Below are 24,848 nucleotides of genomic sequence, written 5' to 3'. Positions count from 1 at the left end.
ATGTATGAATGAGTGGTGCTTGGCTGCCTATCAAAGGAGCTGGAGCTCAAATTCTGATTCCAGCACAGTTATCTCAGTGCCTATTTCTCCTCAACAGGTCCCCCAAAAAAGTTTGGAGCCTACTGAGCATGCTACTGAAAGGCTCTATACAAAATCATTTAGTTTTAATAATAATAATAATCTTTATTATCCGTAAGGAAATTTGTCTTACAATTTGTGCATTACACCAAACAAAAAACATTATAACTATAAGAAACCAAAGTGTACATTCACACCAGACTCACTCATAATTTACATGTGACAAAGTTTATACCAGATTGTTCTTATTTAATGATTTGATTGCCAGGGGAACAAAAGAGTGTTTGTGTCTGTTTGTCTTTGCTATCGGTGTCTTGTATCTCTTTTGTGATGGTAAAATCACAAAATCCTGACACAAAGGGTGATTCTTTATTTCGAGGATCTTGTTAGTTTTTTTATAGATGTTTGTCTCAAACAACTGCCCAAATGGGGTTTGTTTTTTGCCAATGATTTTGCCAGCAGCATTTAGGATTCTATAAAGTTTATTTTTAATGCTCAGATTGCCATACCAGGCAGTGATATTGAAACTTAAAATATTGCAGATGTGATGTGATAAAACATAGCCAAGGCCTTTTCGCTAAAATTAAACAGGGACAGTTTTCTTAGTAATCTTTGCTGCCCTTTTTTGCTGATATAATCAGTATTTGCAGTAAAATTTAGTTTATTGTCTAGGATAGTACCAAGGTATTTAAAGGTTTGCACAATTTCAATAGTCTCTCCAGCTACAGAAACAACATCATTTTCCTTCTTGTCCCTACGAAAATCGATTATCATTTCTTTTCTTTTTTTTTTACATTTAATAATAAAAAATGATTTTTACAGTATTTTTCAATGTGTTCTATTTCTTTGAAATACTCATTTACGTCTGAGCTCTCTGGGAGCAGGGCAAGAAGAGCCGCATCATCAGCGAATTTTGTGAAGGAGCAACAAGAACTATCGGATTGAAAATAATTGGTGTACAAAATGAACCACAATGGCGATGTCACAGCCCCTTGGGGCGCCCCTGTGTTAACTATGCGTTCATTAGATATAACATTTTTTACCCTAACCCTCTGAGCTCTCTGGGTCAAAAATTCATTAGCCCATAGTATTATGTATGGACTAATCTGCAACGCTTTCATCTTTTCAATGAGTAAATGAAGTTGTATAGTGTTAAAAGCTGATGAGAAATCAATAAAGAACAATCTTACATAAGTGTTCGGTAATTCCAGATGTTTGTAGACACAGTTTAAAATATTTAGGATGGCATCGTCTACACCTTTACCCTTTTGGTAAGCAAATTGTAAAGGGTCTAACTTATTACAAAGATTATTCAGAAGAAACATTTTAACCAATTTTTCTTAACATTTAGACACAATGGAAGTAAGTGAAACAGGTCTATAGTCATTCATTTCCTTCGGTTTGGAAACCTTTGGCACAGGTACAATTATAGATGACTTCCACACAGGTGGTATCTCATGGTTTAGTAATGAAGTAGAAAAAATATCTTGGAAAGGTGCAGCTAGTTGTTCAGCACATTCTTTTAAGATTCGCCCTTTTATTCCATCAGGCCCACCAGCTTTCATTGGGTTGACGTTTTTGAAAATGTTACAAACTTGCTCTTTAGTAATCGCTAATTCTAAACAGTTGTTAACATTGACATCCTCAAGGGCTTTGAGTCTTAGATAATTAAAATCTTTAGTGACGAAGCGACAATAGAAATTATTTAACTCGTTGGCTAATGTTTTTTCGTCTCTTGTAGCAAGATTATTTTTAATTCTGACTTGTGCTCCTGCCATTTTGTTCATGATGCCCCACGCCTGTCTCATGTCACTTGTATTAATTGAGTCTTCCAGCTTGGTGCGGTTGTTTCTCCTCCCTTCCTCAAGAACGACGTTGAGATTACGTTGAGCAATTTTCCTTGTCTGTCCATCGCCACTCATAAATGCTCTTTTCTTTTTGATTATTTCCCGTTTTATTTTTGCAGTGACCCATGGTTTATTGTTGGGGTATATCTTGATACTCTTAGTACTGACACACATGTTTTCACAGAATTTGATGTAATTTGTCACTGCGTCGACCCATTCTTCCAGATTTGAAGTGGTCTCTTTAAACAAATTCCAGTCAGTGCAGTCTAGACATCCCTGTAGTTTGAGAATATTGTCTTGAGTTCATTCTTGTACGTTTTTTTGAATGATTTTTCCTTCTTTAAGTTTCGTACGGTAAGTAGGCAGCAGTTGTATTGTTTTGTGGTCCGATGATCCTAGTGGTGGCTTTTCACGAGATGTGAATGCTCCTTTGATGTTACAATAACAGTATTATCAAGGGTGAGTATAGATTTTGGTTAAGTAGCCACTCAAAACTCACATCATGTGCCTACTGTGTAGTCCTACATGGAATATGGTGGATAAACTAATGGCAGTTGATCACACAAATAATCTTTTTTTTTTTTTTTAATTTGGTTTACCACAAGCATATCAATAGCTGTTGTTTATTACAAAGCTTGTATCAGCTCACTCTGGCCAAAAGTTTGTCCAAAATTTTTCCCACACCCAATCTCAGATCAAATTGAAAATTTTGCAAATTTAATAATAATTTTATTTATAAAGCGCTGGCCATATTATTTCTTGTTATTTGACAAAACAAGAATTAACCAATTCAGAGGTATCCAAAAAAAGTAAATGTGTATTCCCAGACCTTGAAATGTGTATTTTGAGGGCGAATGTGTATTTTCCTAAAATAATAAGAAATATATTCAGGAAAGACTGAAATCATTCAAGAACGTAACATATATGAAATGCAGCAATCCTAAAAATTAACACAGCATAAAGTTATATAAGACATTTTGTACATTTATCAAAATATTTACACTTTAAAACTTTTCTAGAATATGTTAGAATGATGAGTTCTTGTCACTTGGCAATGATTTTATGATCATAATGCCTGATTCTGGCATTCTGCAATAGAACCAAGAGAATATTTTTTTAAAGAATGGGAATTTTTGTTAGAAGTGAAATAAGACTTAAATAAGATGAAATGGTTTGCTTGGGTGGATCAGTTGCACCTAATTTTAATAAAGTAGTATTATGCATTAGCTATTTCTTTACAAGGTATGCAGACTTTGGAAAAATTAAATCCCATTTTGAAAGAGTTCAGATTTTCTTCTTTCAGACCATTCTTTGCAGAGTCCGCAATGAAAGCTTTGGCATCTACAATGACTTATGACAAAAATTTTAAAGATTTTTTCTGACATAACCCTGGCTGTTGTAAGATAGCTATTTATTCTGGTTTCTGAGGCATGAATGTTTTATAAAATAAACAGGAGGGCACAAAGAATCAAGAATTTAATGCTTTTCTTTTGCCAACACACTCAACCTTGAATGTCTCTGATTTCGTTCTTTGAATTTAGGATTTCTACATATTTGATTAGCAACAAATTGTTTTTTTTTGGCTTTTGAGGGGGAAATGTGCATTTGTAGATGATAAACCATACTCTCATATTTACATGTCCATTTGTGTACAAAATACACAAGATATGTACTTGTAGGCAACTCTGTCAATTAGTTAATTCTCTATTGGTAATTAATTATTTTGTTTGGTATCGAACAAGGGAAAGAAATTGTACTGACTGATGTGATATAAGTTGAATTAGTCCCCTTTATAGTGTAGAGTTAGGCCAGTGAAACTAATAATAGATAACTATAAAACATTTTTTTCATAAGCACTTCACTGGCACAGTGGTTAGTGTATTGGCTCGAGTTCGAATTCAAGTTATAATTTTTTTTTCATTTAAAATTGATCACAGTAACATTCACCCAGATACCATGGTCTTCCCCACCCCTTTTCTCAACAGACCCTGAGAAAGCTAAGCATGAAATTGTGCTAATTGGTAAAAATATTTCCAATTGCACAGAATTATTATTTATTGCCTACATCTATTACAAATTTAATTACATGACTGATCCAAACTATTTGATACAATTATGCTTAATATAAGCTGTTTTTTTTAAGTATTTTTTTTTTATTTTTCTTGTTTTTAATTTTATCTTGGCACAAACTATCTGAATGACATGAACCTTTGCCTTTCACATTACTATAATTCATCAAGGCAGAAAAGATTCAGAATTTGTGCTGTGAACATTTAGTCTGGTACTGTAAATAAAAATAAAACTTCAACTCAACAGATCTACAAGGTAAGACAGAGAAACTTAATGGCAAAAGTTTAATGTTTGATAGAATGATAAGTACATGTACAGGACTACTTTGTTGACAGTCATAAATGGTAACAGACAAAAGACATCAAATTTGCTGTGTACAATGAAACCAAAAAAAAAAAAAGTTATATAAATGTATGCAGGCTTATGTTGCACACAACACGTACATGTGTATTGGCTGTACACCAGAATGATTCAAACAAATAAATGCAGAGAAACATAACTGGGCCGGGGGAGAACAGGCAAAAACATTTCTAAAAGCTGACATTAAAAGCTGCAATTTGACACTTGTAACATTTATCATCAACAGAGCAGTCAAGTTGGTTACAAACAAAAAGACATTTTTTTTTTACTTTTGTGCAAATACACAGGTAAAAAGAGACCTGTCGAGACAGTATTATTGCTATCAAGAACTAGAGAACTATCCCTGTTAACTATGGAAATAAATATTGTTTATGTTTGTTGATACTATTTTCTAGTCAACGTTATCCTGACAAAAATATTTTATATTCACAAATACAGTTACCAGTAAGTACTTGAATGCAATACATGTATATAAAAAATTAAATGTAGTCATTCTTTCATAATTTTGATGCAGATTGTAATATTTTGATATGGGAATTCTAGTCATCTTACAAGCAACACAAATTGTACACAAAATATCAGCCAATAAGAAGATAGATACATAGTATTTAACAAACATCAACAGATTTGAAAATAAAGTAAAAGTTTTTTGTTTTCTCTTTCTCTTGTTTTTTCCTTGTAAAAAAAATTAGCGTCAATATATTTCTATAAATAATTCTTCCTTTCCCAACATGATTCAATCATTAGAACAATTGGTTCAAAGGTGAAAATTGTAATCTATATAAAAAAAACATTGCTTTTTTAAAAAAAAAAATGCAATTAGTCTAACAGTCTACCATAGGAACACATGAATTAAAAATTAATAATCTGTATAAAAGAAATAAGACATGCTTATATAAATTAAGATGAACTAGGTTGATATTTCCATAAATCAGTTTTAGCCTAGGAAATATCCTTTCAGTATTTTTAAAAAAATAAGAGTACAAAGTTCAGATGTCTTCAAATAAAAAAAAAATCACAACCTTCAGTAGAGGTTAAAAATAATAAAAACGTTGAACTTTAAGAAAGCAAATACTTGCATTTAGGATGAAATTTAAAACATGCATTCAATACAGATAGAATTAAATGATATCAGCACTGCTGATGTTAGCATGTACTGGTCAAAATTTTAGATAGGACTAGAAAATCATTAAATAGCTAGACATAATTTAGAAAGTAAAAAAAAAAGCGTTCTTTTTTTTTTTTACCCTGAGAACATCATTGCTACTAATTTGTCAGACTAATCATTACAGCATTATTATTTGGATGATAAGACTGACAAAGGAAAAAAAAATGGCCACAGCTAACCAGGTGAAGTCCATGTGGATCTCAGAATATTCAATTTGTAGCTTAACTGAGAGATAATGCTCATGCGTATAAAAGGTCTATTAGGGCCAATTGAATTTCACAATGTATGATTCAGTTCAAGCACAAAGAGAACTAAAATGCACTTTTTATTTTAATGTACAGGCATTCTGCTTAATCCCATGGACAATGAACTGATGACATAAGCAGAGCCTTAAAATGAATGAAGTTTTACTAGCATACAGTTCTAATTTTCTGAAGGACAGTAGAAGAATTAGGAAATAAAATTTTAATAACTTACTAATAAAAAAAAAAAGCTAATTTTTACTTTCCTCACCCTTCATACACAAATTATATTGAATATAGCTATTTAAAGTGCAAAAAAAATATATACTTTTCTGCCTGACTAAATATAAATGCTCTATAAATGACCTAAAATGAATGAAACACCAGTTTTGTACAAATGCCAAAAGTCTACAAGTACAGGACTAATTACTTCAGCAAACTTACAAGTAAGACCAATTTTTTTTTAAAGTTTTACTGCCAATGCCTCTATAAAATATGTTTACTCTTGGCTTTGTTTTTTTTTATTATTTGATGGTGCAATTTGATATTACTTTTATTCTCACATCCTACAACTGGTTAACTAGTATAATCCAATTTCCCTTCAATACATTCAAGTCTCTAACTGGTACTAAAACAAGAATGACTGGTTACACTTTTTTTTTCTATTTAAATGCATTACATATCTTTAAAAAACAACTAGACTCTTTGTCTAACAGCATTAGGACCAGGTAAAACAATATTACAACCGATGCTACTACAAACCAGATAGATGTAACCAAATTAAGGGCAATTCAGAATAAATATGTGTCATTCACATAGACAAAAACTGGCATATACAAAAACTGTGATTGCTGAAAAATAGGTCTAACAATACAAATTCAGAAATGTAAAAAAAAAAAAAAAAAAAAAAAAAAAAAAGACTAGATACAACATAACAATTGTAAACTTCTTACTGACCTGCTTCAAAAATAAGTTGGCTATATGAAGATTTGTTTTTTTTTTCAAACAAGAGGTAAAAGATTCTCAATCCAATATTAACATTTTTCAGGTTAAAAATAAACATTGACTGACTGGCTAAAAAGAAAAGATAAAAATCTACAAATAAAGAAAACTTTCAATTCTCAGGACATATGCAATGCTCACTAGAACCTCTAACATTCATCATTAAGTCCAAAGTAATTGTTTCCTTCTGTTCACTAAAAGGCTTGATGTCTCTTCTAGCCATACACTAGCAATATTTTTCTAACTTTCTAAAATACTGTTCAAGTACTGAGACATAAAAGAACTTATTGTATAACACAAAAAGAAAAAAAACAACTCCCCCAATAAAATGTCAAAATAGATGGGACAGCAGACATAAACATTAAAAACAACAGGCAATTGCACTGAAATATTGCACAAATACAGCTGACATATGATCTCTGATAAAGGTAGTACAAATGATTCATTGCGTAACCACATTTTTAGTCCAAGAACATCTACATCATCTTATTAATATTATAACTACAGATAAAAAAATAGAGAGTAATTTCAATTATTCATTCCTGACAATCTAGCATTAAAGATCAAGAAAATTATTTTTTTTCCACTTCAAAACTAATTTTAAAAAAAATTAATTAATTGAATTACACAGAATTGGGTTTATCTTTCTTCAATGTGATTATTTCAGTTTCAGAAAAAGATTCACATACAAACAAAAAAAAAACAACAAAAAAAAAAAAAAAACCACCAGAAACAACTGTACATAATTACAAGAGGAAAAAAAAAATAGAACTTGCGAATAAGTTGTTCACCAATAGAAAATATTGAGCATTTTAAGTATGTCATACAAGGGACGATGTTTTTAATTAATTAAAAAAAAATAAACGAAGGAAAGGTTTTAATTTATTTCAAATAGGGAAGCATGTCAGTAACCCATTAATTACTCCAGGGCATCAATGTGACATCCTCATCAAAAACTATTTTAACTCAATTATGTCAAGTCAATTAGCACCCAAAATGATCTTCAAGTCTTCTGAGCTACCCAAGGATATTGCATATAATTTCTTTTTTTTTTTGTTCAATATTTACTAAAAGATCAAGGGTTAACTAAATTTGAACAAAATACATTCACCTGTTATTCACTATCAACTATAAACATTGTAAAGTATCTGTCAATTTTAGAACATGGGATTGCCACAATTAAACTTTTCAAAAGTAAAAGTGAAATTTATAACATAACCTCGACAGCATGTCAGTGTTCTTGGAATACAGGTTTGTTTGAAAGGCAGACCAAATTATGAGGACAAAGTTCAAGAATTTATAAGGGAATTAAATAAGTGGCTATGCTTTCTGTAGTATGCCAATGTACAGCCACGTTTGTGCACAAGTATTACTTCTATCAACTTTCTCTATAGTACCACATTGTACAGAGTTCAGTAAGATTTACAGCTTGAAATAAACAAATGCTAAGTTTAATTAAACAAAAAATACAAAGCATTCATTATGGAGGGCTGGCTAAATGGCACTGCACAAGTCAAACACTGCAAATGTACATGGACACAAAGAGTACAAATAATACAAACTTCCTAGTCACATGCCAAGGTATTGGATCAGTTTAGCTTAAAGACCTCAACACAGTGTGATTAGATAAGTGTTCAGCTAGATTTCTGATTAAATACTGAAATGATTGGCAGCTCACAGTGAACCTAACACAGTAGAATAGTGTTACTTCTAGCAGCAATGAACCAACTGATGACTATGGATATTTTATGAACAGATCTAGATTTCCAATGCACTAGGATGAAAGGCTTGAGAGTACATGGTGCTAAATGCTGGTCTAGAAAATCAAAGTGGAGGAGGGAGAAACAGGGAGTATAATCAGAAAGAATAATTCAACAAGCATTCTGTGTTAAGGCAATTTTTTTGCTTTTATACAGAAAAAATACATCTCTATGCATTTTGTCTTTTGCCCTTGAATATAGCAAAAATAGCAAAAACAAAACTAAAAAAATGCTAGAGAACTTTGTAGTATGAACTATTCTGATACTTAGAAATACCCCTCCCCATTTTTGTTTTCTTTTGATCTGATAAGAATTGAATGACAAGTAAGGTTAGGCATGAAACACTCAAATTTGATAATGCACTAAAACATGATAGAGTTGATCAATGAAGTCAATAATAATGGGTTAAACAAAAAACAAAATAATTAAAATGTCACTACTAATTATGGGATAATGAGGAAGAATATAGACTTTTTAACACAATAAAATGACAGTTAAAGCCTGTAGCATACAAAGGCCCATTGTTATAAAGTTAACACAAAAACAAAAATATATGTTTGTTTCCTCTCCAAAATGATACAAATAAAAAAAATTATGCAGATCAAGCTCAAGATCTTTGAATAATTTTGGACAAAGTAAAAATTTCAGGATAAAAAATCACACTTTCCAAATTATAACCACAATGTAGTAGGGCTAGTGTGGATAATGTCACCAGATTATAACTGGAAGTTGACAGATATGTTTGGTTTAAAAAAATCTTCCCCCCACAAACTCAAGTGCCAATACTTATAAATTTAATGAAAACTATAAAAAAAATGTTATCTGTTCAATTATTACGAATCAAGATGGCGATCATAAAAAAATGTAAATAAGCTACTAAGAGGATTGTTTTTGATTTTGGGTTGATATTTCCAATATTTAAATATGTGTTTCTGCTTTTGAGCTTTTACATCATTCTAGTTTTCAGAAGATAATTAATTTTATACATCTTACAATTTAAACGCCTTTCAAAGCGCTTTCTTTTTTAGGGCATTGGAATATCAAGTTTTCTTTCTTTTTTTCTCTCTGATTATCAAGAATTTCTGGACAAAAAATTTTGTTGCTATACACTTGGGCACTACAGAAACCATTTCGTTAAAATGTAATAAATAAAATGTATACAAGCGCAATAACAGGATTTCCTGATCATGAATAAAAATAAAACGAGATACACAATGAATAAACATGTTATTATAAGCCTTTATGCAGAGTAATTATATTCACTAATATGCAATTTGATAATAAGGTGTACCTAGGTGTTGGGGGGGGGGGATGCAGTCAAATAGTAATAAACTTAAAACTAGCTCACACACTGCTTCACACACATGTCATATTCTCTTGTTATTCTTCTCCAACACACACTCACTCAAGCATACACGTATATAAAACATGCAGACTTTAGTTACACGGGGGACCAGCTCATCACAGCATGACACACTTGTGTTGTTTTCTTCTGATTGGTTGAGGCTGTAGTACAGCACGCACAGCTTCATCAAATACCTGCAGACAAGGGAACATTGGTTTTTTGGTGTTGTTTTTTTCAGAAATTATATAAGAATAAAAAAGAATGAAAAAATAATTAATATTAAGATTTGAAAACTATCTTTAGATTTTTTTGGATCAAATAATGTAGGTGTTTATCAGAAAATGCTATGTTTCTAGATCTAGAGTATTCTAGACTAAAAGATTTTTTTTGAAGTCAATGTTACCATTCTGTCATTCATTGTCAATATCTAATCTAGATCTACATCTATCAGCATATCATCTAATCAAGATCTTATAGACTATAGTTCTAGTCAAGATTATTCACATTCAAGAATTGTTGTATATCTAGATCAGACTAGATCCAGACATTTTATCTAGACTGACCAGAATCACTGTAGATCTAAATCTACTATAATATAGATCTAATTCTCTAGATTCTAGATATAGATCCCCTAAATGAGAAAATTATTAAGTTAAGATATCTTATATAATACAGACGTTACTTCAAAAAAGAAGATGATTACGTCCTACGAGTCATGCATATTAGCCAATGACTTAAATTCTGCCAAGTCACTGGTTTTCCTGGCTAGCTCAGGCAACCCATTCCATGCTCTAATAGCACTAGGGAAGAAGGAGTATTTGTACAAATTTGTCCTAGCATATGGGACGAGGAATGTGCCTTTATCTTTGTGTCTTTCAGAGTATTTTATTAAATTGTGTTTTTGTATTTGAAGATTATGGTTCAGTGTTTTATGTATAACTAGACATACGTTACCCGCGACCCGTGGGTCTTTATTTGCGCATTACTTTCGATATAGTCACTGAGAGTGTTTTGTAAACAATTAAACGAAATAATAATGTAATAAGTAAAGCGAATGTGTCAATGTAAAAATAGCTAATAGGCTTAAATCCATTTTTTTTTAAATTAAAACATTTGCTTTTGAATAATCTAGTGGATTGGATTTAGATGTATGTTAAACGTAGCTGTTACGTGCGCATCTTAGTGTGAATGTGAAATGGTGCGATTGCGTGTTGAAAGGAAAGAAGAACCGAAATGGAGGACTTTGAACAAGAAAGTGTTTTCAGTGTTAATAAAGATTAAAGTATTTATAAACTGTGATTTTGTCGTTTACATGTCTAAAGAGTCTCATCCAATATGAAAACGTAACAAGGTAACCCACGTATCCCTCTATTCACAGGGGATCTCCTGTCAGCAGACAGTAGAGATAGTAAAATCTAGATCTAGAGACAGGAGAACATTCGATTCGATATTATTAGAAATAGACTATGGCGGACAGGGCTGAGGTAGCAGCGTTGAAGGAAGAGGGAAGGTTGTTGGAGCTTGAAGGGGCAGAACTAAGAAAATACGTACAAGAAAGGTTGATGGAGAGGGAGAGATTAGCGATGGAAAGAGAAAAAGAAAAGGAGAGATTAGCGATGGAAAGAGAAAAAGAAAAGGAGAGATTAGCGATGGAAAGAGACAAAGAAAAGGAGAGATTAGATAAGGAGGACAAAAGAGAAAGGGAAAAAGAAAAGGAGAGATTAGCGATGGAAAGAGACAAAGAAAAGGAGAGATTAGATAAGGAGGACAAAAGAGAAAGAGAAAAGGATAAGGAGATAGTAGCAATTGAAAGGGAAAAGAAAAATGAATTGGTCGCCATTGAAAGAGAAAGATTAGCATTTGAAAAAGAGACAGCAGAGAAAAGGTTAAAAACAGACCAAGGAAAAGAGAATGATAAAAGAAAGAGTGAATCTACAGGGAATAAACTGGCAAAATATAAAGGTTTGATATTCAACGAAGACAAAATGGACATAGACATTTTTTTGAAGAAGTTCGAAATAGAAATGAGAGAACTGGAGTACCCTGAAGACAAATGGACATTCTTATTGTCAAGATCATTTACAGCGGAGGTGCCTTCAAAAATATGTATGAACCAGAGTAACTACAGCATTGTGAAAGAACAACTACTTCGAACTTTCGGGAAAACAGAAGCTTTCTATCGCCAACAGTTTGTTAATTGTGAGATAGAACCAGAGGATGACCCGCAGACCTTCTTGGACAAAATGAGCAGCCATTTCGATAACTGGATAGAAACCGCTGAGGTAGAAAAAACCTTTGACAGTCTTAAGACATTTCTCATGCTGGACAAAGTGATGTACGAGTGTCAGGAGGAATTAAAAATATTTCTGTTGGAGAGGAAACCGAAATCCATAGAAGACATAGTAAGACTGATAAGGGCTTATAAAGTGGCACATCCCGAGAAGAAATTATCTAGAGGCAGTGATATAGAAGAAATAGTTGCCTTTAACAGAACATGGGAGACACAGAATAACTCTCACAGAACAAGGGAGACACAGGAGAGACAGTATAGAAGTGGTACATATGAAAGACAAAATGATAGCCGCAACGGAAGATATCAAGGAAACAGACAGGAAAGAAAGGACTGGGAGAAAGGTAGAATAGAGCAAGGCTTATCATTGTCATCTGATAGTGGAACATTGGAGATTTTTCATACATTCGTAGGGAACAAGGCAGCCAAGACCATCAGGGATACTGGGAGCACTATTATTGGAGTGAATAAGAATTTAGTGGAAGACCATGAATATACAGGCGAATCTAGGAAGTGTGTTATGTTTAATGGGAATATTGTACAATTACCGATTGCTAAAGTTAGTATAGACACACCGTATGTTAAGGGGACAGTGGAAGCTTGTGTTGTAGATCAGGGTGAGATAGATTTAATTATTGGGAATATCCATGGGGTGAAAATATGTTCAGTAAGGGAGATTGAGAATTGGAAGAAATATTATGGGATAAAGTCTACGCGAGGTAGAAATGGGGATGTGGAAGAAGACATAAGATCTCATACATCAGATGACATGGGTAGCAGAGAGCACGAGAAGAAAGAATTAACAGATAAGGTAGAAAGCAATGCAATAGGAATGGGTCCAAATCAAAGTAAAGTAAGGCAATCAGTGGTACAGGGAAAGCGATTTAAACCCACATATAGACGTACAAGTTCATACATCTTATGCTTTAATTGTGGGAGAAGGGGGCATATTAGAAGACAGTGTCAACAATTAATTAGAATTAAGGATTCAAGGTACAATAGTGAAGAGGCGTATACGAGAAAAGAGAGGGATATTAGCAGCCTAGAAAACAGTACAGCTAGATCATTAGGTAGTAGGATCACAATGGGACATCATTGCAAAGGAGGGAAGCGGAAAGGATGGCATGTCAATAATGTTAGAATTATATAGATAGGATTAGAAAAGGTGGGAATGATGGACATTAATTATTGTTCTATTCTACAATGAATAAATATATGTGTAATGAATTGAATATTGTTGTTACAATATGCATGGAGCAAGATAGACTTTGTTTGTTAACTATTTGATTGCGACTGGAATGATGGTGTTTTGTACAGGCATACGATTATGAGTGGGGAGTTGTATTAATAAAAATATGATTACTTATAGATATATGTTAACAGAAGTGGTTTCAATTGCTCATAATAACAGTTATTATTGTGATGAATATAATTGTTATTTCATGTTGGAATTGTATTGGTATTAACATGACATTGTGTTTGATTTTGTGTAGTTATTACATTATGGTTTTATATGTTACCGATTTGTTTTAACTTGGAATAGTCTGATAATATATTCAGTGATTTGTATTTTGGACGTTCGATGTGCATCGAACTTGTTAAACAGGGGGGGTGTTACGTGCGCATCTTAGTGTGAATGTGAAATGGTGCGATTGCGTGTTGAAAGGAAAGAAGAACCGAAATGGAGGACTATGAACAAGAAAGTGTTTTCAGTGTTAATAAAGATTAAAGTATTTATAAACTGTGATTTTGTCGTTTACATGTCTAAAGAGTCTCATCCAATATGAAAACGTAACAGTAGCTAATGATCCTTTCACGTTATTTCTCTTTCGCTACGAAAATAAAATTAGTTTTGCGAAAATGGTTTACGCGAAGTCGATACATTCTTATCTATTAAAAACGAAAAGAGCGATAGCTTTGTTAAATAAATGGGATTATAAAGTGAACAATTAAACGAAATAATTTTTAGTACGCGATTCATGAATGAATATAGATCTAGGCCTATCTCAACTCGGCTTCGCAGCTTTCGTAAACGAATGTAGCTTTAGAAAACCTAATTTGAATGTTTATTAGATCAAAATATGAAATGAATGGACTTTAATTAATATATTTATGTGTTAAAGTATAAAACTATCTGCGAAAAGAGAAGTTTTATCATCTTAGAGTTGGATTAGAGTTTTAGATCTAGGGATGGGATTATAAAACAAACAATTAAACGAAATAATTTTTAGTACGCGATTCATGAATGAATATAGATCTAGGCCTATCTCAACTCGGCTTCGCAGCTTTCGTAAACGAATGTAGCTTTAGAAAACCAAATTTGAATGTTTATTTGATCAAAATATGAAATGAATGGACTTTAATTAATATATTTATGTGTTAAAGTATAAAACTATCTGTGCGAAGAGAAGTTTTATCATCTTAGAGTTGGATTAGAGTTTTAGATCTAGGGATGGGATTATAAAGTGAACAATTAAACGAAATAATTTTTAGTACGTGATTCATGAATGAATATAGATCTAGGCCTATCTCAACTCGGCTTCGCAGCTTTCGTAAACGAATGTAGCTTTAGAAAACCAAATTTGAATGTTTATTTGATCAAAATATGAAATGAATGGACTTTAATTAATATATTTATGTGTTTAAGTATAAAACTATCTGTGCAAAGAGAAGTTTTATCATCTTAGAGTTGAATTAGAGTTTTAGATCTAGGGATGGGATTATAAAGTAAACAATTAAATGAATTAATTTTTAGTACGCGATTCATTACGGTATTGTCTAATGAAAGAATGTTCGTCAGGAAATCTGTAGTCACAGATGTCAGGAACTAATTTATGTAAAAAATGCTTTTGAAACACAAAATTGAAGGTTAATTTTATTATATAATGAAATCAATGGATCTTCTTTTGTATTTTCATGTGTCAAGGTAAAAAACTATCTGCGCAAAGTGTATTTCTTAAAATTAGATCTAGGTCTAAATCCTTTCTATCTTTTCTCATGTCAACATTGTAGACATGGCCTAGATCCATAAAATACTATAGATGTAATAGAGTCGGACAACTTTATTTTTTTTGAGGGTCTTAAGTTTGTTTTGGGGCTACAATACATACACTACGGTCTAAGTTGGTACCCAAGGAACATTCCTGCCTAGTTTTATCAAGATTGGTCAAGCAGTTTTGATGTCTATAAGTAACATACATACATACACCACACATTCTACTTTATAATATAGATTTCTACTTTACTTTTGAGTCTTCTGTCCTGAAGGCTTTCTAAATTTAGTGATTTTACTAAAGGTGTTACTCTAGTCAAATGTGAATATTCGTTTGTTATGAATCTCACTGCTCCATTTTGTGTCTGTTCCAGTTTCTTAATGTTTTCTTGAGTTGAGGGGTCCCAAATGGAGGAGGCATATTCTATTATTGGCCTAACCAAGGTTAAAAGATTTAGCAAGTTTTTTTTTCAACTTGCAAAGAGACTGATATGGGATTTGCCAAACCCAAAAGAATCAGAATTTTATCCTAACCTGTTTTAGTCCCCTTTGAGTAAGAGCAGAGCACTCCATGTACTTGACACCTCTAATTTTGTTAGCCAGCTTAATCCCCTGTTCTCTCTTCACAGGATTCAGTCCTTGAGCTGTCAAGCTTCCTATAGTTTCTTTATTTTCCCTCAGGTCAATTTTGGTTCCTGTAAAGAAATAGATATCCATGTAATAGATGCTAAAGCTTGTAACAAGTTATTAACAATAGTTGAATTATCCCTAATTACCATTTTAATTTATTGTGTTTCTATTTAAGTCTACAAGTTTGAATGTGTGATGAAATTATATGCAGTAAAGATATGACCTCTGCTTCAACAACTAAAATTTTTTTTACACACACAACTATTTAAGTTCATTTTGTAAACTAGTTATAAATAACAGACATTCTATTCATAAAAAAAAAAAAAAAGACTAATCCTATGGATTCAAAAAATACTTACTTATTGTCAATTTAAAAACCTCAGAAAAATAAGTAAAACAAATTGTACAAATGGTGTGACTTAAGTGGATATTTACTTGTGGTCTACTAGCTCTTAATGAACTTTGGCATATTCTAAATGTCTAACTAGTTACTTTTATATTCAAAATTAAGCTTTCTAGAAATTTCTTACAACAAACCCAAGTTACACTTAGAGAGAACAAGCTTATTTTTAGAAATGAATCACTAATAATAAACCTAGTTGTAGTGAAACTAAATACCAGAAGTGTTAATTTTATTAGAACATGACCATTAATTTATAGTTGACATGAAGCAAGAGAGAGTTTTTGTTAGCTTTCAATGGGGTATAAAGATAGCTTAGAGTATGATTTCTATGCAGACAAATGTGTGCAAATCAATCAAATCCATGTATGTACTAAAGTGTCCTAGCTGTAGATTTTTCTTTGTTGTAGATTGATTTCTGGAAAGTGGGAAATTTGCTGAAACAACATAGCCTTACCTACAACTATAACAGGAGCTTCTGGACAATGGTGTTTAATTTCAGGATTCCATTTAGTTAATACATTTTCATAGGATGACGGACTCACAACACTAAAACATATGAGGAATACATCAGTCTGTGGAACACAAAAAAAATGTTAGCAACTATAGCCAAAAGAAAAGGTTTTAGCATCTTTTTTTTTTAAATACATTTTGAATAATAATTTGTTTACAGCCAATAAATGTGTTAACACATGTTCACTGCCTATTATAATAATTTAGTCAAATACAGTTAATCTGACCACATTAAAAAGGATAGTCCTAATAACAGGATACAGCTGTATAATATGAATTATTTAGGTACTTTAAGATTTAAGGATTAAAGAGGTGGCTGGTCAAATTAACTAAAATCTACTTTATTTGTTAACATTTCATATGTTTTAGTTGGTGGTGATCAAAGGTACCAGAGGATAGGAACTATAACTTCACTCCAGGTAACTTAATTTTGGGTGGCTTCATTCAGTGGGCTCAATCAATCCACTGAGATCAGGGCAATCCTTTTTCTAATGGATGTGTTATGTATAGCATGTTTTGTAAATTAACATTTAATTTGTGTATATTAACCCATTAGCTCTTTCTGCAGTTGGAAACGTTTTCCTGTTTTTGTCCTTAAGTGTTGTAGAATGTTTCTGAAATCCCCTATTCAATATACTTGCTTTAATCTTTTTATAATGAAGATTTCTTCTAGTCTCATTACAAGCATGATTAGAAATCATTTTGGAGATTACCGATTCTATTTTTAATAAAACCAGGAAAATTTTTATTGCTTAAATAATTTTTACAACGTACAGGCCTATAGCCCCAGTATATAAGCCCCCACATGTGAAAATATTTTTGAAGCTTTTTTATATTCTTATGGTATTAAAAGTATATATTTTTTTTAAACTAGACATATCGTTCTATTTTTTAAAATTGTTTGTTTGTTTATATGTATTAGTTCTTAAATTTCATTTTTTTTTTAAATAAATATTTTTTAAGATTTTTAAATTTGGGGTTATCCCTCTTTGCTTAGGGCCTGTGGTTTTTCTTAACCCTCAAAATGTGTGAGGCCACGATCGTGGCTTCGAGTATATATGGTCATTTCTTTCGTAGTTTCTCTGTAATTAGTTGCAAAACCATACATATCCGTTTACTTCCTTCACTTCCGACTTGTAATTTGCGAAAGACGCTAAGTTAATTTCATTCTATACTTTTTTGTTGATTTTCCAAATCTGAATAAAGACAACCTGACGAGGAGTTTAGGGCTTCTGATTTAAATGAAGATTTATCTGGCAAGTGCAAATTATACAGATTATTAGATCTAAATCTAGCCTTCACGTGTAGCCATCTTTTTTTTTTTTTTAACAAATGTTTTTATCCATAGATTATTTTTTTAAGGGGTGAAAAAAAGTAACTAAAAGGGCGTGGCACCTCAAAGTGTTTGTTTACATTATTAGATCTAGATCAATATTTGAAAATTAGTAAGCTTTAATTTAAAATATTAGTCATATTACTAATATTAGATCTAATAGATAGATCTATCTAGATCTAGGTCTATCTGTAACATAATAATTTAAGTATAATTAGTCTAGATCTATATCTTATGATAATTTTTTTTTCTCAGAATCAGATGAGGCAGAATCTTTTACACCCTCTGCTGAAGAATGGAGACCTGTTGATGCTCATGATTGTGGTCCCAGGCCAGTTTTATTTACAGCCCACAACATGCACCAGCTCCAGATACAAAGCCTGTGGTTGTCAATAAAACCAATAAATACCCCAGGCAATTCATTGACGACAACCATGAAAACCTGGAAACCACACCAAGATCTCGTGTCCACAAATGGACACCTATCTCAAAGGAAGAGTTTAGGAGTAACAATGAACACAGGATTAAATAAAAAGCTCAATTATAATGCATATTGGGATTCATGTAATCTGAGCCACGAAACACCTTGGTTCCCTGTCCACATGAACCGAGATCGCTATCAGATCATTTTAAAATTTCTACATTTTGCAGACAACACTCTGTTACCAGATAGAAATGATCTTGGTTACAAGCTTTTAAAGGTCCAGGAACTGATAAAGAATTTCAATGCTAAATTTCAATACTTTTACCACCCCACTCAAAACGTCAACATTGACAAAAGCATGATTGGGTTTAAAGGGAAAACCCCTCATATCCCCCAGTTTATGCCAAACAAGAGACATGCTAGATTTGGCATTAAGTTGTGTGTATCAGACAGTGCTAATGGCTATCTTTGCCAGTTTGAAATATATGAGGGCAGTCAAGGAAGAAGAATCGGCAATGGCAGGTCTTACACACACAAGCTTATTATTAGGCTTATGACTGCAGCAGGTCTGTTAAACAGAGGACACCACTTAGGGATAGACAATTTTTTTTACCTCCATTGAATTATTGGAAGAACTTTTTACTGAAAACACTACAGCTACAGGAACTGTTAGATCTAACAGAAAAGGACTACCAGATCTTTGTGCTAAAACTAAATTGAAAAACAAGGAACTCATCGCAGCCAGAAAAGGTAATCTGCTTTGCTTGGCTTACCAGGATAATAGCAGAAAGCTGATCTTGCTATCTACTGCTAGTAAAGCTGGTCTTATTGATACCAGGAAACAACCTGTAACAAGACCTGCTGTGACTCATGCTTATAACCAGGCCATGGTTGGTGTTGACTTGTGCGACAAAAAACTTTATATGTATATGGCTGAGCGCCGAAGCTTGAAATGAACAAATAAAGTTGTTTTTTTCCTTATTTGGAAAAGCTATTCTAAACAGCTACATTATATATCATAGCAATATATCTGACAGACCAAAGCATTCAAGGTACAATTTGATCGTGTCTGCACTAGAGAGCATGACATCAAACTTTGTACCCCAAAAAGTGATACGTAGAAAACGCACTAGAGTAGAGATGGAGGCTGCAAGAATGGGTCCAACCCCACAAACCCAGACAGTAGCAGGTCATCCACTTGATGGACATGATTTTATCAAACGTACAGTGTGTTGCTGGTCATCCAACTCGTGTCAGAACTGGATGGGAGTGCACTGGATTCAAAGTTGGACTATGTCCCGAGTGTTTTGCTAAATATCACAAACAGTTGTAAATTATTATTCTTTCTACTTTTACAACTTTTATATATATGTGTGTATATATTTTTGTCTTAACATTTTCTAAATGTGTTTTTTTTTCTTCAAGTTTTTTCCTCACAGATTAAATTTTTATTATGCTATAAAAAAAAATGGTTTGTATTATTTTTTAAATATTTTTTTTTATTGTTAATTGTCTGGACTTAATTAAATTCTTTATTCAATTAGCTTTTCAAAAATGTATAGGTCTGATAGGCTACAATGCATAGTTTAGCTTCTAAAAGAAAAATAAGCAAGTGGGTATCCAAAGTTTGTAAACACAAGAATTTCAATCCCACTTTTTAATGCACTCTCTGTAAAATAGCTGAGCACTTGAAGGGTTAACCGGAAATAGGAGCTATTGGGTTAAATAACTGCTCCAGAGCACTAAAGCTTCAAACTATTTTACTCATGTCTAAATATGTACATGACAATTATTTTGTCTTTTGTTATCTTAGATGCAGTCATAAACTATATAAGCATTCAAAATACCTGTGGATAGCTAAGGGGCCTAAGTCTATCATAATCTTCTTGTCCTGCTGTGTCCCACAAACCTAGACTGACTGGAACACCATCCACCATCATGTTGGCTGTATAATTATCAAATCTGGAATCACAATGTACAAATGTGATATATTTCAAAGTAGATACAAATAAAGATTTAGAAAGAAATTAATATTGACTTAAATTGCTGACTTCTAATTTAATTTCTATTTCTTTTGTTTAACAATATTTTAGATTTGGAATCATATTTTTAAGGTGGACAATAATAACAATAAGAGACATTGTGTAGAATACTAAATAGAATACTAAATAGCTCTCTTCAAAAAAAAAAAAAAAAATCGCGGCAGAGATATGCTTGCAGTTTCCAGACCAAATATGGAACCTATCTCTAAACAATCATTTTGCTTGGCTATTTTATAATTATAGCTATAGATCTATGCCATAGGACCAAAAGTACATATTGTAATAAGCTACCAAATGCATCTGAAAACAAGTTCTGAAACAAAGACCTGGTTGGTGGATTCCCCCTTTAACAGTGTTAAATATACAGAAAAACAATATGTCAATGAACAGAGAACAATTACACCAGGACTGTCATTTCTCTTCTAATCAAACAATTCATGAAAATTAACATTACGATGGTTTGGACACTAGAAATGATGCCAACTAATTAACCACTGTTGGCACCAGATACTTAGAATGCAGAAGTGAAGTCCAAGAAAAAGATGTAACTTTGAATTTTGTGCCCCTAAGAAAGCTAAATATCATAACTAACGACTGGTCTGTACAATCAGATGGTGGATAAAATAAACCTGATTGAGTTCATTATGTAAGGAAAAAAGGGGGCACCAATTAATTTTGAAGTCATAGCTAAATATCAGCATTATATTTGACATTAAAATAAGCAAATAAACTTTATAGAAAGAAGATATTTTATAGTTAAGTATGAAGCATTTCTAAGATGTTTAGATTAAAAAAAATAACTAAAAATTTAATCAAAATTATAACATACACAGTGGGAACATATTCTCCAGGAAAACTGTCAGTTGTATATGATATCAACATACATGTTTTACCCACTGTGCCATCACCAACAACAACACATTTAATTGGGCGACCCTGGGCCATGTCCGTCATTTGAATAAATGAAATAAATTACAGCCCTCAGTATGAAGATAGGAAGTCAATCTGTAAACAAAAAAATATATTGATAAAAATTGTATAAAATTAAAAAAAAACTTTACTGTGAAAATAGGGAAGCACCATATCAACAAACGCCAACCTAGATGATGAGGTTGACTTCCGTTTTGCTCGTGCCAGTGCTGCTTTTGGCAGACTTCAAGAAGAAGTGTGGCAACGGGGAGGACTCTGCATATCCACAAAGCTGTAGTTCTCCTGTCACTGTGCATCAGAGTCCTGGACCCTATATTCCAGCCACACCAAAAAGCTAAACTCCTTCCACCTACGCCGTCTAAGGAGTATCCATAAGTTGTTGGTCCGACCGCATACCAGACACAGAAATATTAAAGCTGTCCAACATTCACAACATCAATGCGACAGTAAAAAGGTCCCAACTTCGATGTGGTACGCATGCCAGACAATCACTTTCCCAAGTGACTTCTGTACGGGAGTTGTGTGTAGGAAAGCGCTCCCAGGAGGCCGATACAAGCGCTACAAAAACACTCTCAAGAGCTCCTTCAAGGAATGCGATATCAACATTCACAGCTGGGAAGCACTAGATCGCTCCTCATTGCGTAAAGCTGTGAGTCTCGGAGTCTCAAGATTTGAAGCAAGAAGAATACAATCTATCATCTTATAACTAATTATGAATAATCTAATCTATCTCTAGAGATCTTATTCTTGTTGTCTTAGCCTGAAGATATGTCATGAGATCAAGTATATATTCACACTAGACTCACACACATGTAAATTTTGAGAGTCAGGTGTGAATGTATATTTTGGTTTTCTATAGATCTGGTTATAATGTTTTGTTTGGTGTAATGCACAAATGTAAGTAATGTAAGACAAATTTCCAATGGATAATAAAGATATTTAACTTCACACAGTTTCACACACACTACTAATATACTTTTAAATAGTTCTAGAATCTAGATTACTCTAGATCTACAATGCTAGAGTAGAGATGATAGACTTACTGATCTAGTTACTCTAATATTTTAGAGTACCTTCATAGCCCTCACGAGGTAAGGTACTGTAAGCATTGGAGGAAGAAGAATTACTAACTTGCGCTTCACAGATGACATTGATGGCCTAGCAGGGACAGAAGAAGAACTAGCTGACTTGGTGATGAGCATTGACAAGACTTCCGGAGCATATGGTTTGCAAATAAATGCCAAAAAGGAAGCAACAAATTAAGACCAATAACCAAATACCTCGGAGCTCAGACGAGGGAACGAAACCTAAACTACTGGCCTGAATAGCACAGTCCATAGCAACCCTTTCAAAACTTAAAATAATATAAAAAGACAAAGGCTTAGCCCTCGGCACCATTATCAGATGGATGCGCTCCCTGGTCATGGCCACATTTTGATATATATGCTTGTGTGTCTTGGACGCTGACTGCAGAGCTAGAGAGGAGGATCCTAGCAATGGAATTGAGATGCTACAGAAGGATCCTAGGTATCACATTCAAAGACTGCATCACAAATCAAGAGATTAGAAACAGGGTTACTTCAGCCATTGGACCCCATGATGACCTGCTAACTTAAAATGCAAGCTAAAAATCAATGACCATATTACAAGATCTTCAGGGCACGCAAAGACCTTCCTTAAGGAAACAGTACCAGGAAAAAGAAGAGGCAGACAGAGAAAGCAATGGGCCTGCCATTGAAAGAAGTTCTAAAGCAAAAGACAGAGAGGAATGCAGAAATACGGTGGAAATTTTGCATGGTATCCCAATGGTCCAACAGACTAAGGGATAGGAAAAGGTGATGAAAGTATTTTATAATTAGATCTATATTTATATATATTTATATATATCTTAAAATCTAGAGAGATCTCTAGTCTAGATCTAGTCTAGGTAAGTTATAAATTACTAGATCTAGACTATAATGTACAGCTCTAGATTAGCTAGATTGTCAAATCTTGAGGAGCTGTGTCTGTCAGTGTAACTGTAATATAATATCATACTATAGACTAAAGGTAAGTCATTTATAAGTAGATAATCTAGAATCTAGATCTAGACTATTCTAGAGACTAGAGTAAATCTATCTAGAGACTATTAATCTGATCTAGATTAGAAAGATTGTAAGCCTGTATGTACTATTAAATTATGTAGACATGTATGATGTAGAATCTAGATCAAGTCTACTCTAGATTCTAAATTTAGAGACTAGACTTTAGACTATTATTTGAATAAGTCTAGATCTATAACTATTGAGTCTGAGTATTTTTTCAATTTTGAGGAGTTGTGACTGTGAGTAATTAGAGATATAGTCTGAATCTGATCTAGAATCTAGATAACAAATATTGTAAGTCTGTACATATAGATCTATGTAGTTTACATAAAAAATCTGAGTATGAGGTAGATATCTAGAATCTAGATTTCTACAGTCAGTAGACCGAGTAGAGTCAGTCTGTCAGTGTAATAAGTGTACAGACTGTATACAGTGTAATGAGTGTAGAATTCTAAGAATTACTAATTAGAATAGAAATAAGAGACTTTAGTAACTTAGTTTATTCTTTATAACAAGAATCTCTGAGATGAGTCAAGAGATATTTATTATTATTATTAATTTTATAGAATCTTGATTAAATCTAGTAAATCTTTATTGGATTTAGAATCTAGATCTAAATAAATACATTGACATTTGTATTATTATTAATGTTAAAAATGTAAGATAAGAGTAATCATAAGAGTTGATGAGTCAGTCAAAACAGCGAAAAAAGAATGTACGAAAGTGTTGTTTGGAGGTGATTAAAAAAAAAAAGATACTTCGCGATTTCTGTTAATGTCTGTCCTATTGAAATCATACTACTGGATCCAGCACTTAAACAAATACATTATATGTAATTTAGAATCTTACTGTTAACAAAAAAGTAAACACGACCATTTATTTGTGGTATTTCATAGAAGATATTTGTACTTCTTTTGGCAGTTCCTACATAAACCCGGCCTTCTACATGGCTGCCATATTATTCACCATCACTGACTAAATATACTGGCCAATCAAAATGATTTTTTCAGCTCTGGAAGGATGATCTCCCTTCTAGCTTTATCTCATTGAAAGCTAGTTAGAATCTAGACTAGTGTCGAAAAACACTTTCATTACAAGACTACTTCAACAGATGTAGAATAGATCTATATTTTTTACGATTATAGGCTAGATCTCTATATATAGATCTTGACTATTAGATATAGATTCTACATATATTTTATAATAACATTTTTTTTAATTTAAGGAAAAAAAAACATATAGGTCCCCGGTTCAGAAATACGAAATATGCCTCCCCCCCCCCTTTTTTTTTTTCGGATAAATTGAGCTGACGTGAGTGACTGAACCCTAATTAAGCCT

At 32.7% G+C, this 24,848-nt stretch overlaps 1 protein-coding gene across 2 annotated transcripts; it reads right to left on the bottom strand.

The window, feature by feature from the left end:
* Window positions 1–4,262: 4,262 nt before the first annotated feature.
* On the bottom strand, window positions 4,263–24,492 carry LOC106055750 (ras-related C3 botulinum toxin substrate 1-like). 2 transcript variants are annotated; one of them, XM_013212173.2, is made up of 6 exons: window positions 24,360–24,492; window positions 21,326–21,501; window positions 20,302–20,416; window positions 16,642–16,759; window positions 15,689–15,849; window positions 4,263–10,066 (listed from the first exon to the last, which is right to left on the bottom strand). In XM_013212173.2, exons 2-6 carry the CDS (start codon window positions 21,448–21,450, stop codon window positions 9,989–9,991), a joined length of 597 nt encoding a protein of 198 aa, XP_013067627.1. In that variant the 5' UTR covers window positions 21,451–21,501; window positions 24,360–24,492; the 3' UTR covers window positions 4,263–9,988. The 2 variants fall into 2 exon arrangements, with proteins under 2 accessions (XP_013067627.1, XP_013067628.1); XM_013212174.2 differs by having other exon boundaries at window positions 24,384–24,485.
* Window positions 24,493–24,848: the final 356 nt, after the last annotated feature.

Source organism: Biomphalaria glabrata, chromosome 15 (assembly GCF_947242115.1).
Source record: "Biomphalaria glabrata chromosome 15, xgBioGlab47.1, whole genome shotgun sequence".
Taxonomy (NCBI): domain Eukaryota; kingdom Metazoa; phylum Mollusca; class Gastropoda; family Planorbidae; genus Biomphalaria; species Biomphalaria glabrata.
This window is presented reverse-complemented; position numbering and strand designations above follow the sequence as displayed.

What these genes read in the sequence shown, in the direction of transcription:
- LOC106055750 (XM_013212173.2), bottom strand. Translation starts at nt 21,450, where the DNA reads ATGACGGACATGGCCCAGGGTCGCCCAATTAAATGTGTTGTTGTTGGT. An exon ending in GGCCCCTTAGCTATCCACAG is followed by an intron (nt 16,760 to 20,301) that starts GTATTTTGAATG and finishes TGTGTTCCACAG; the next exon opens with ACTGATGTATTCCTCATATG. An exon ending in CTCAAAGGGGACTAAAACAG is followed by an intron (nt 10,067 to 15,688) that starts GTTAGGATAAAA and finishes CCTTGTCTGCAG; the next exon opens with GTATTTGATGAAGCTGTGCG.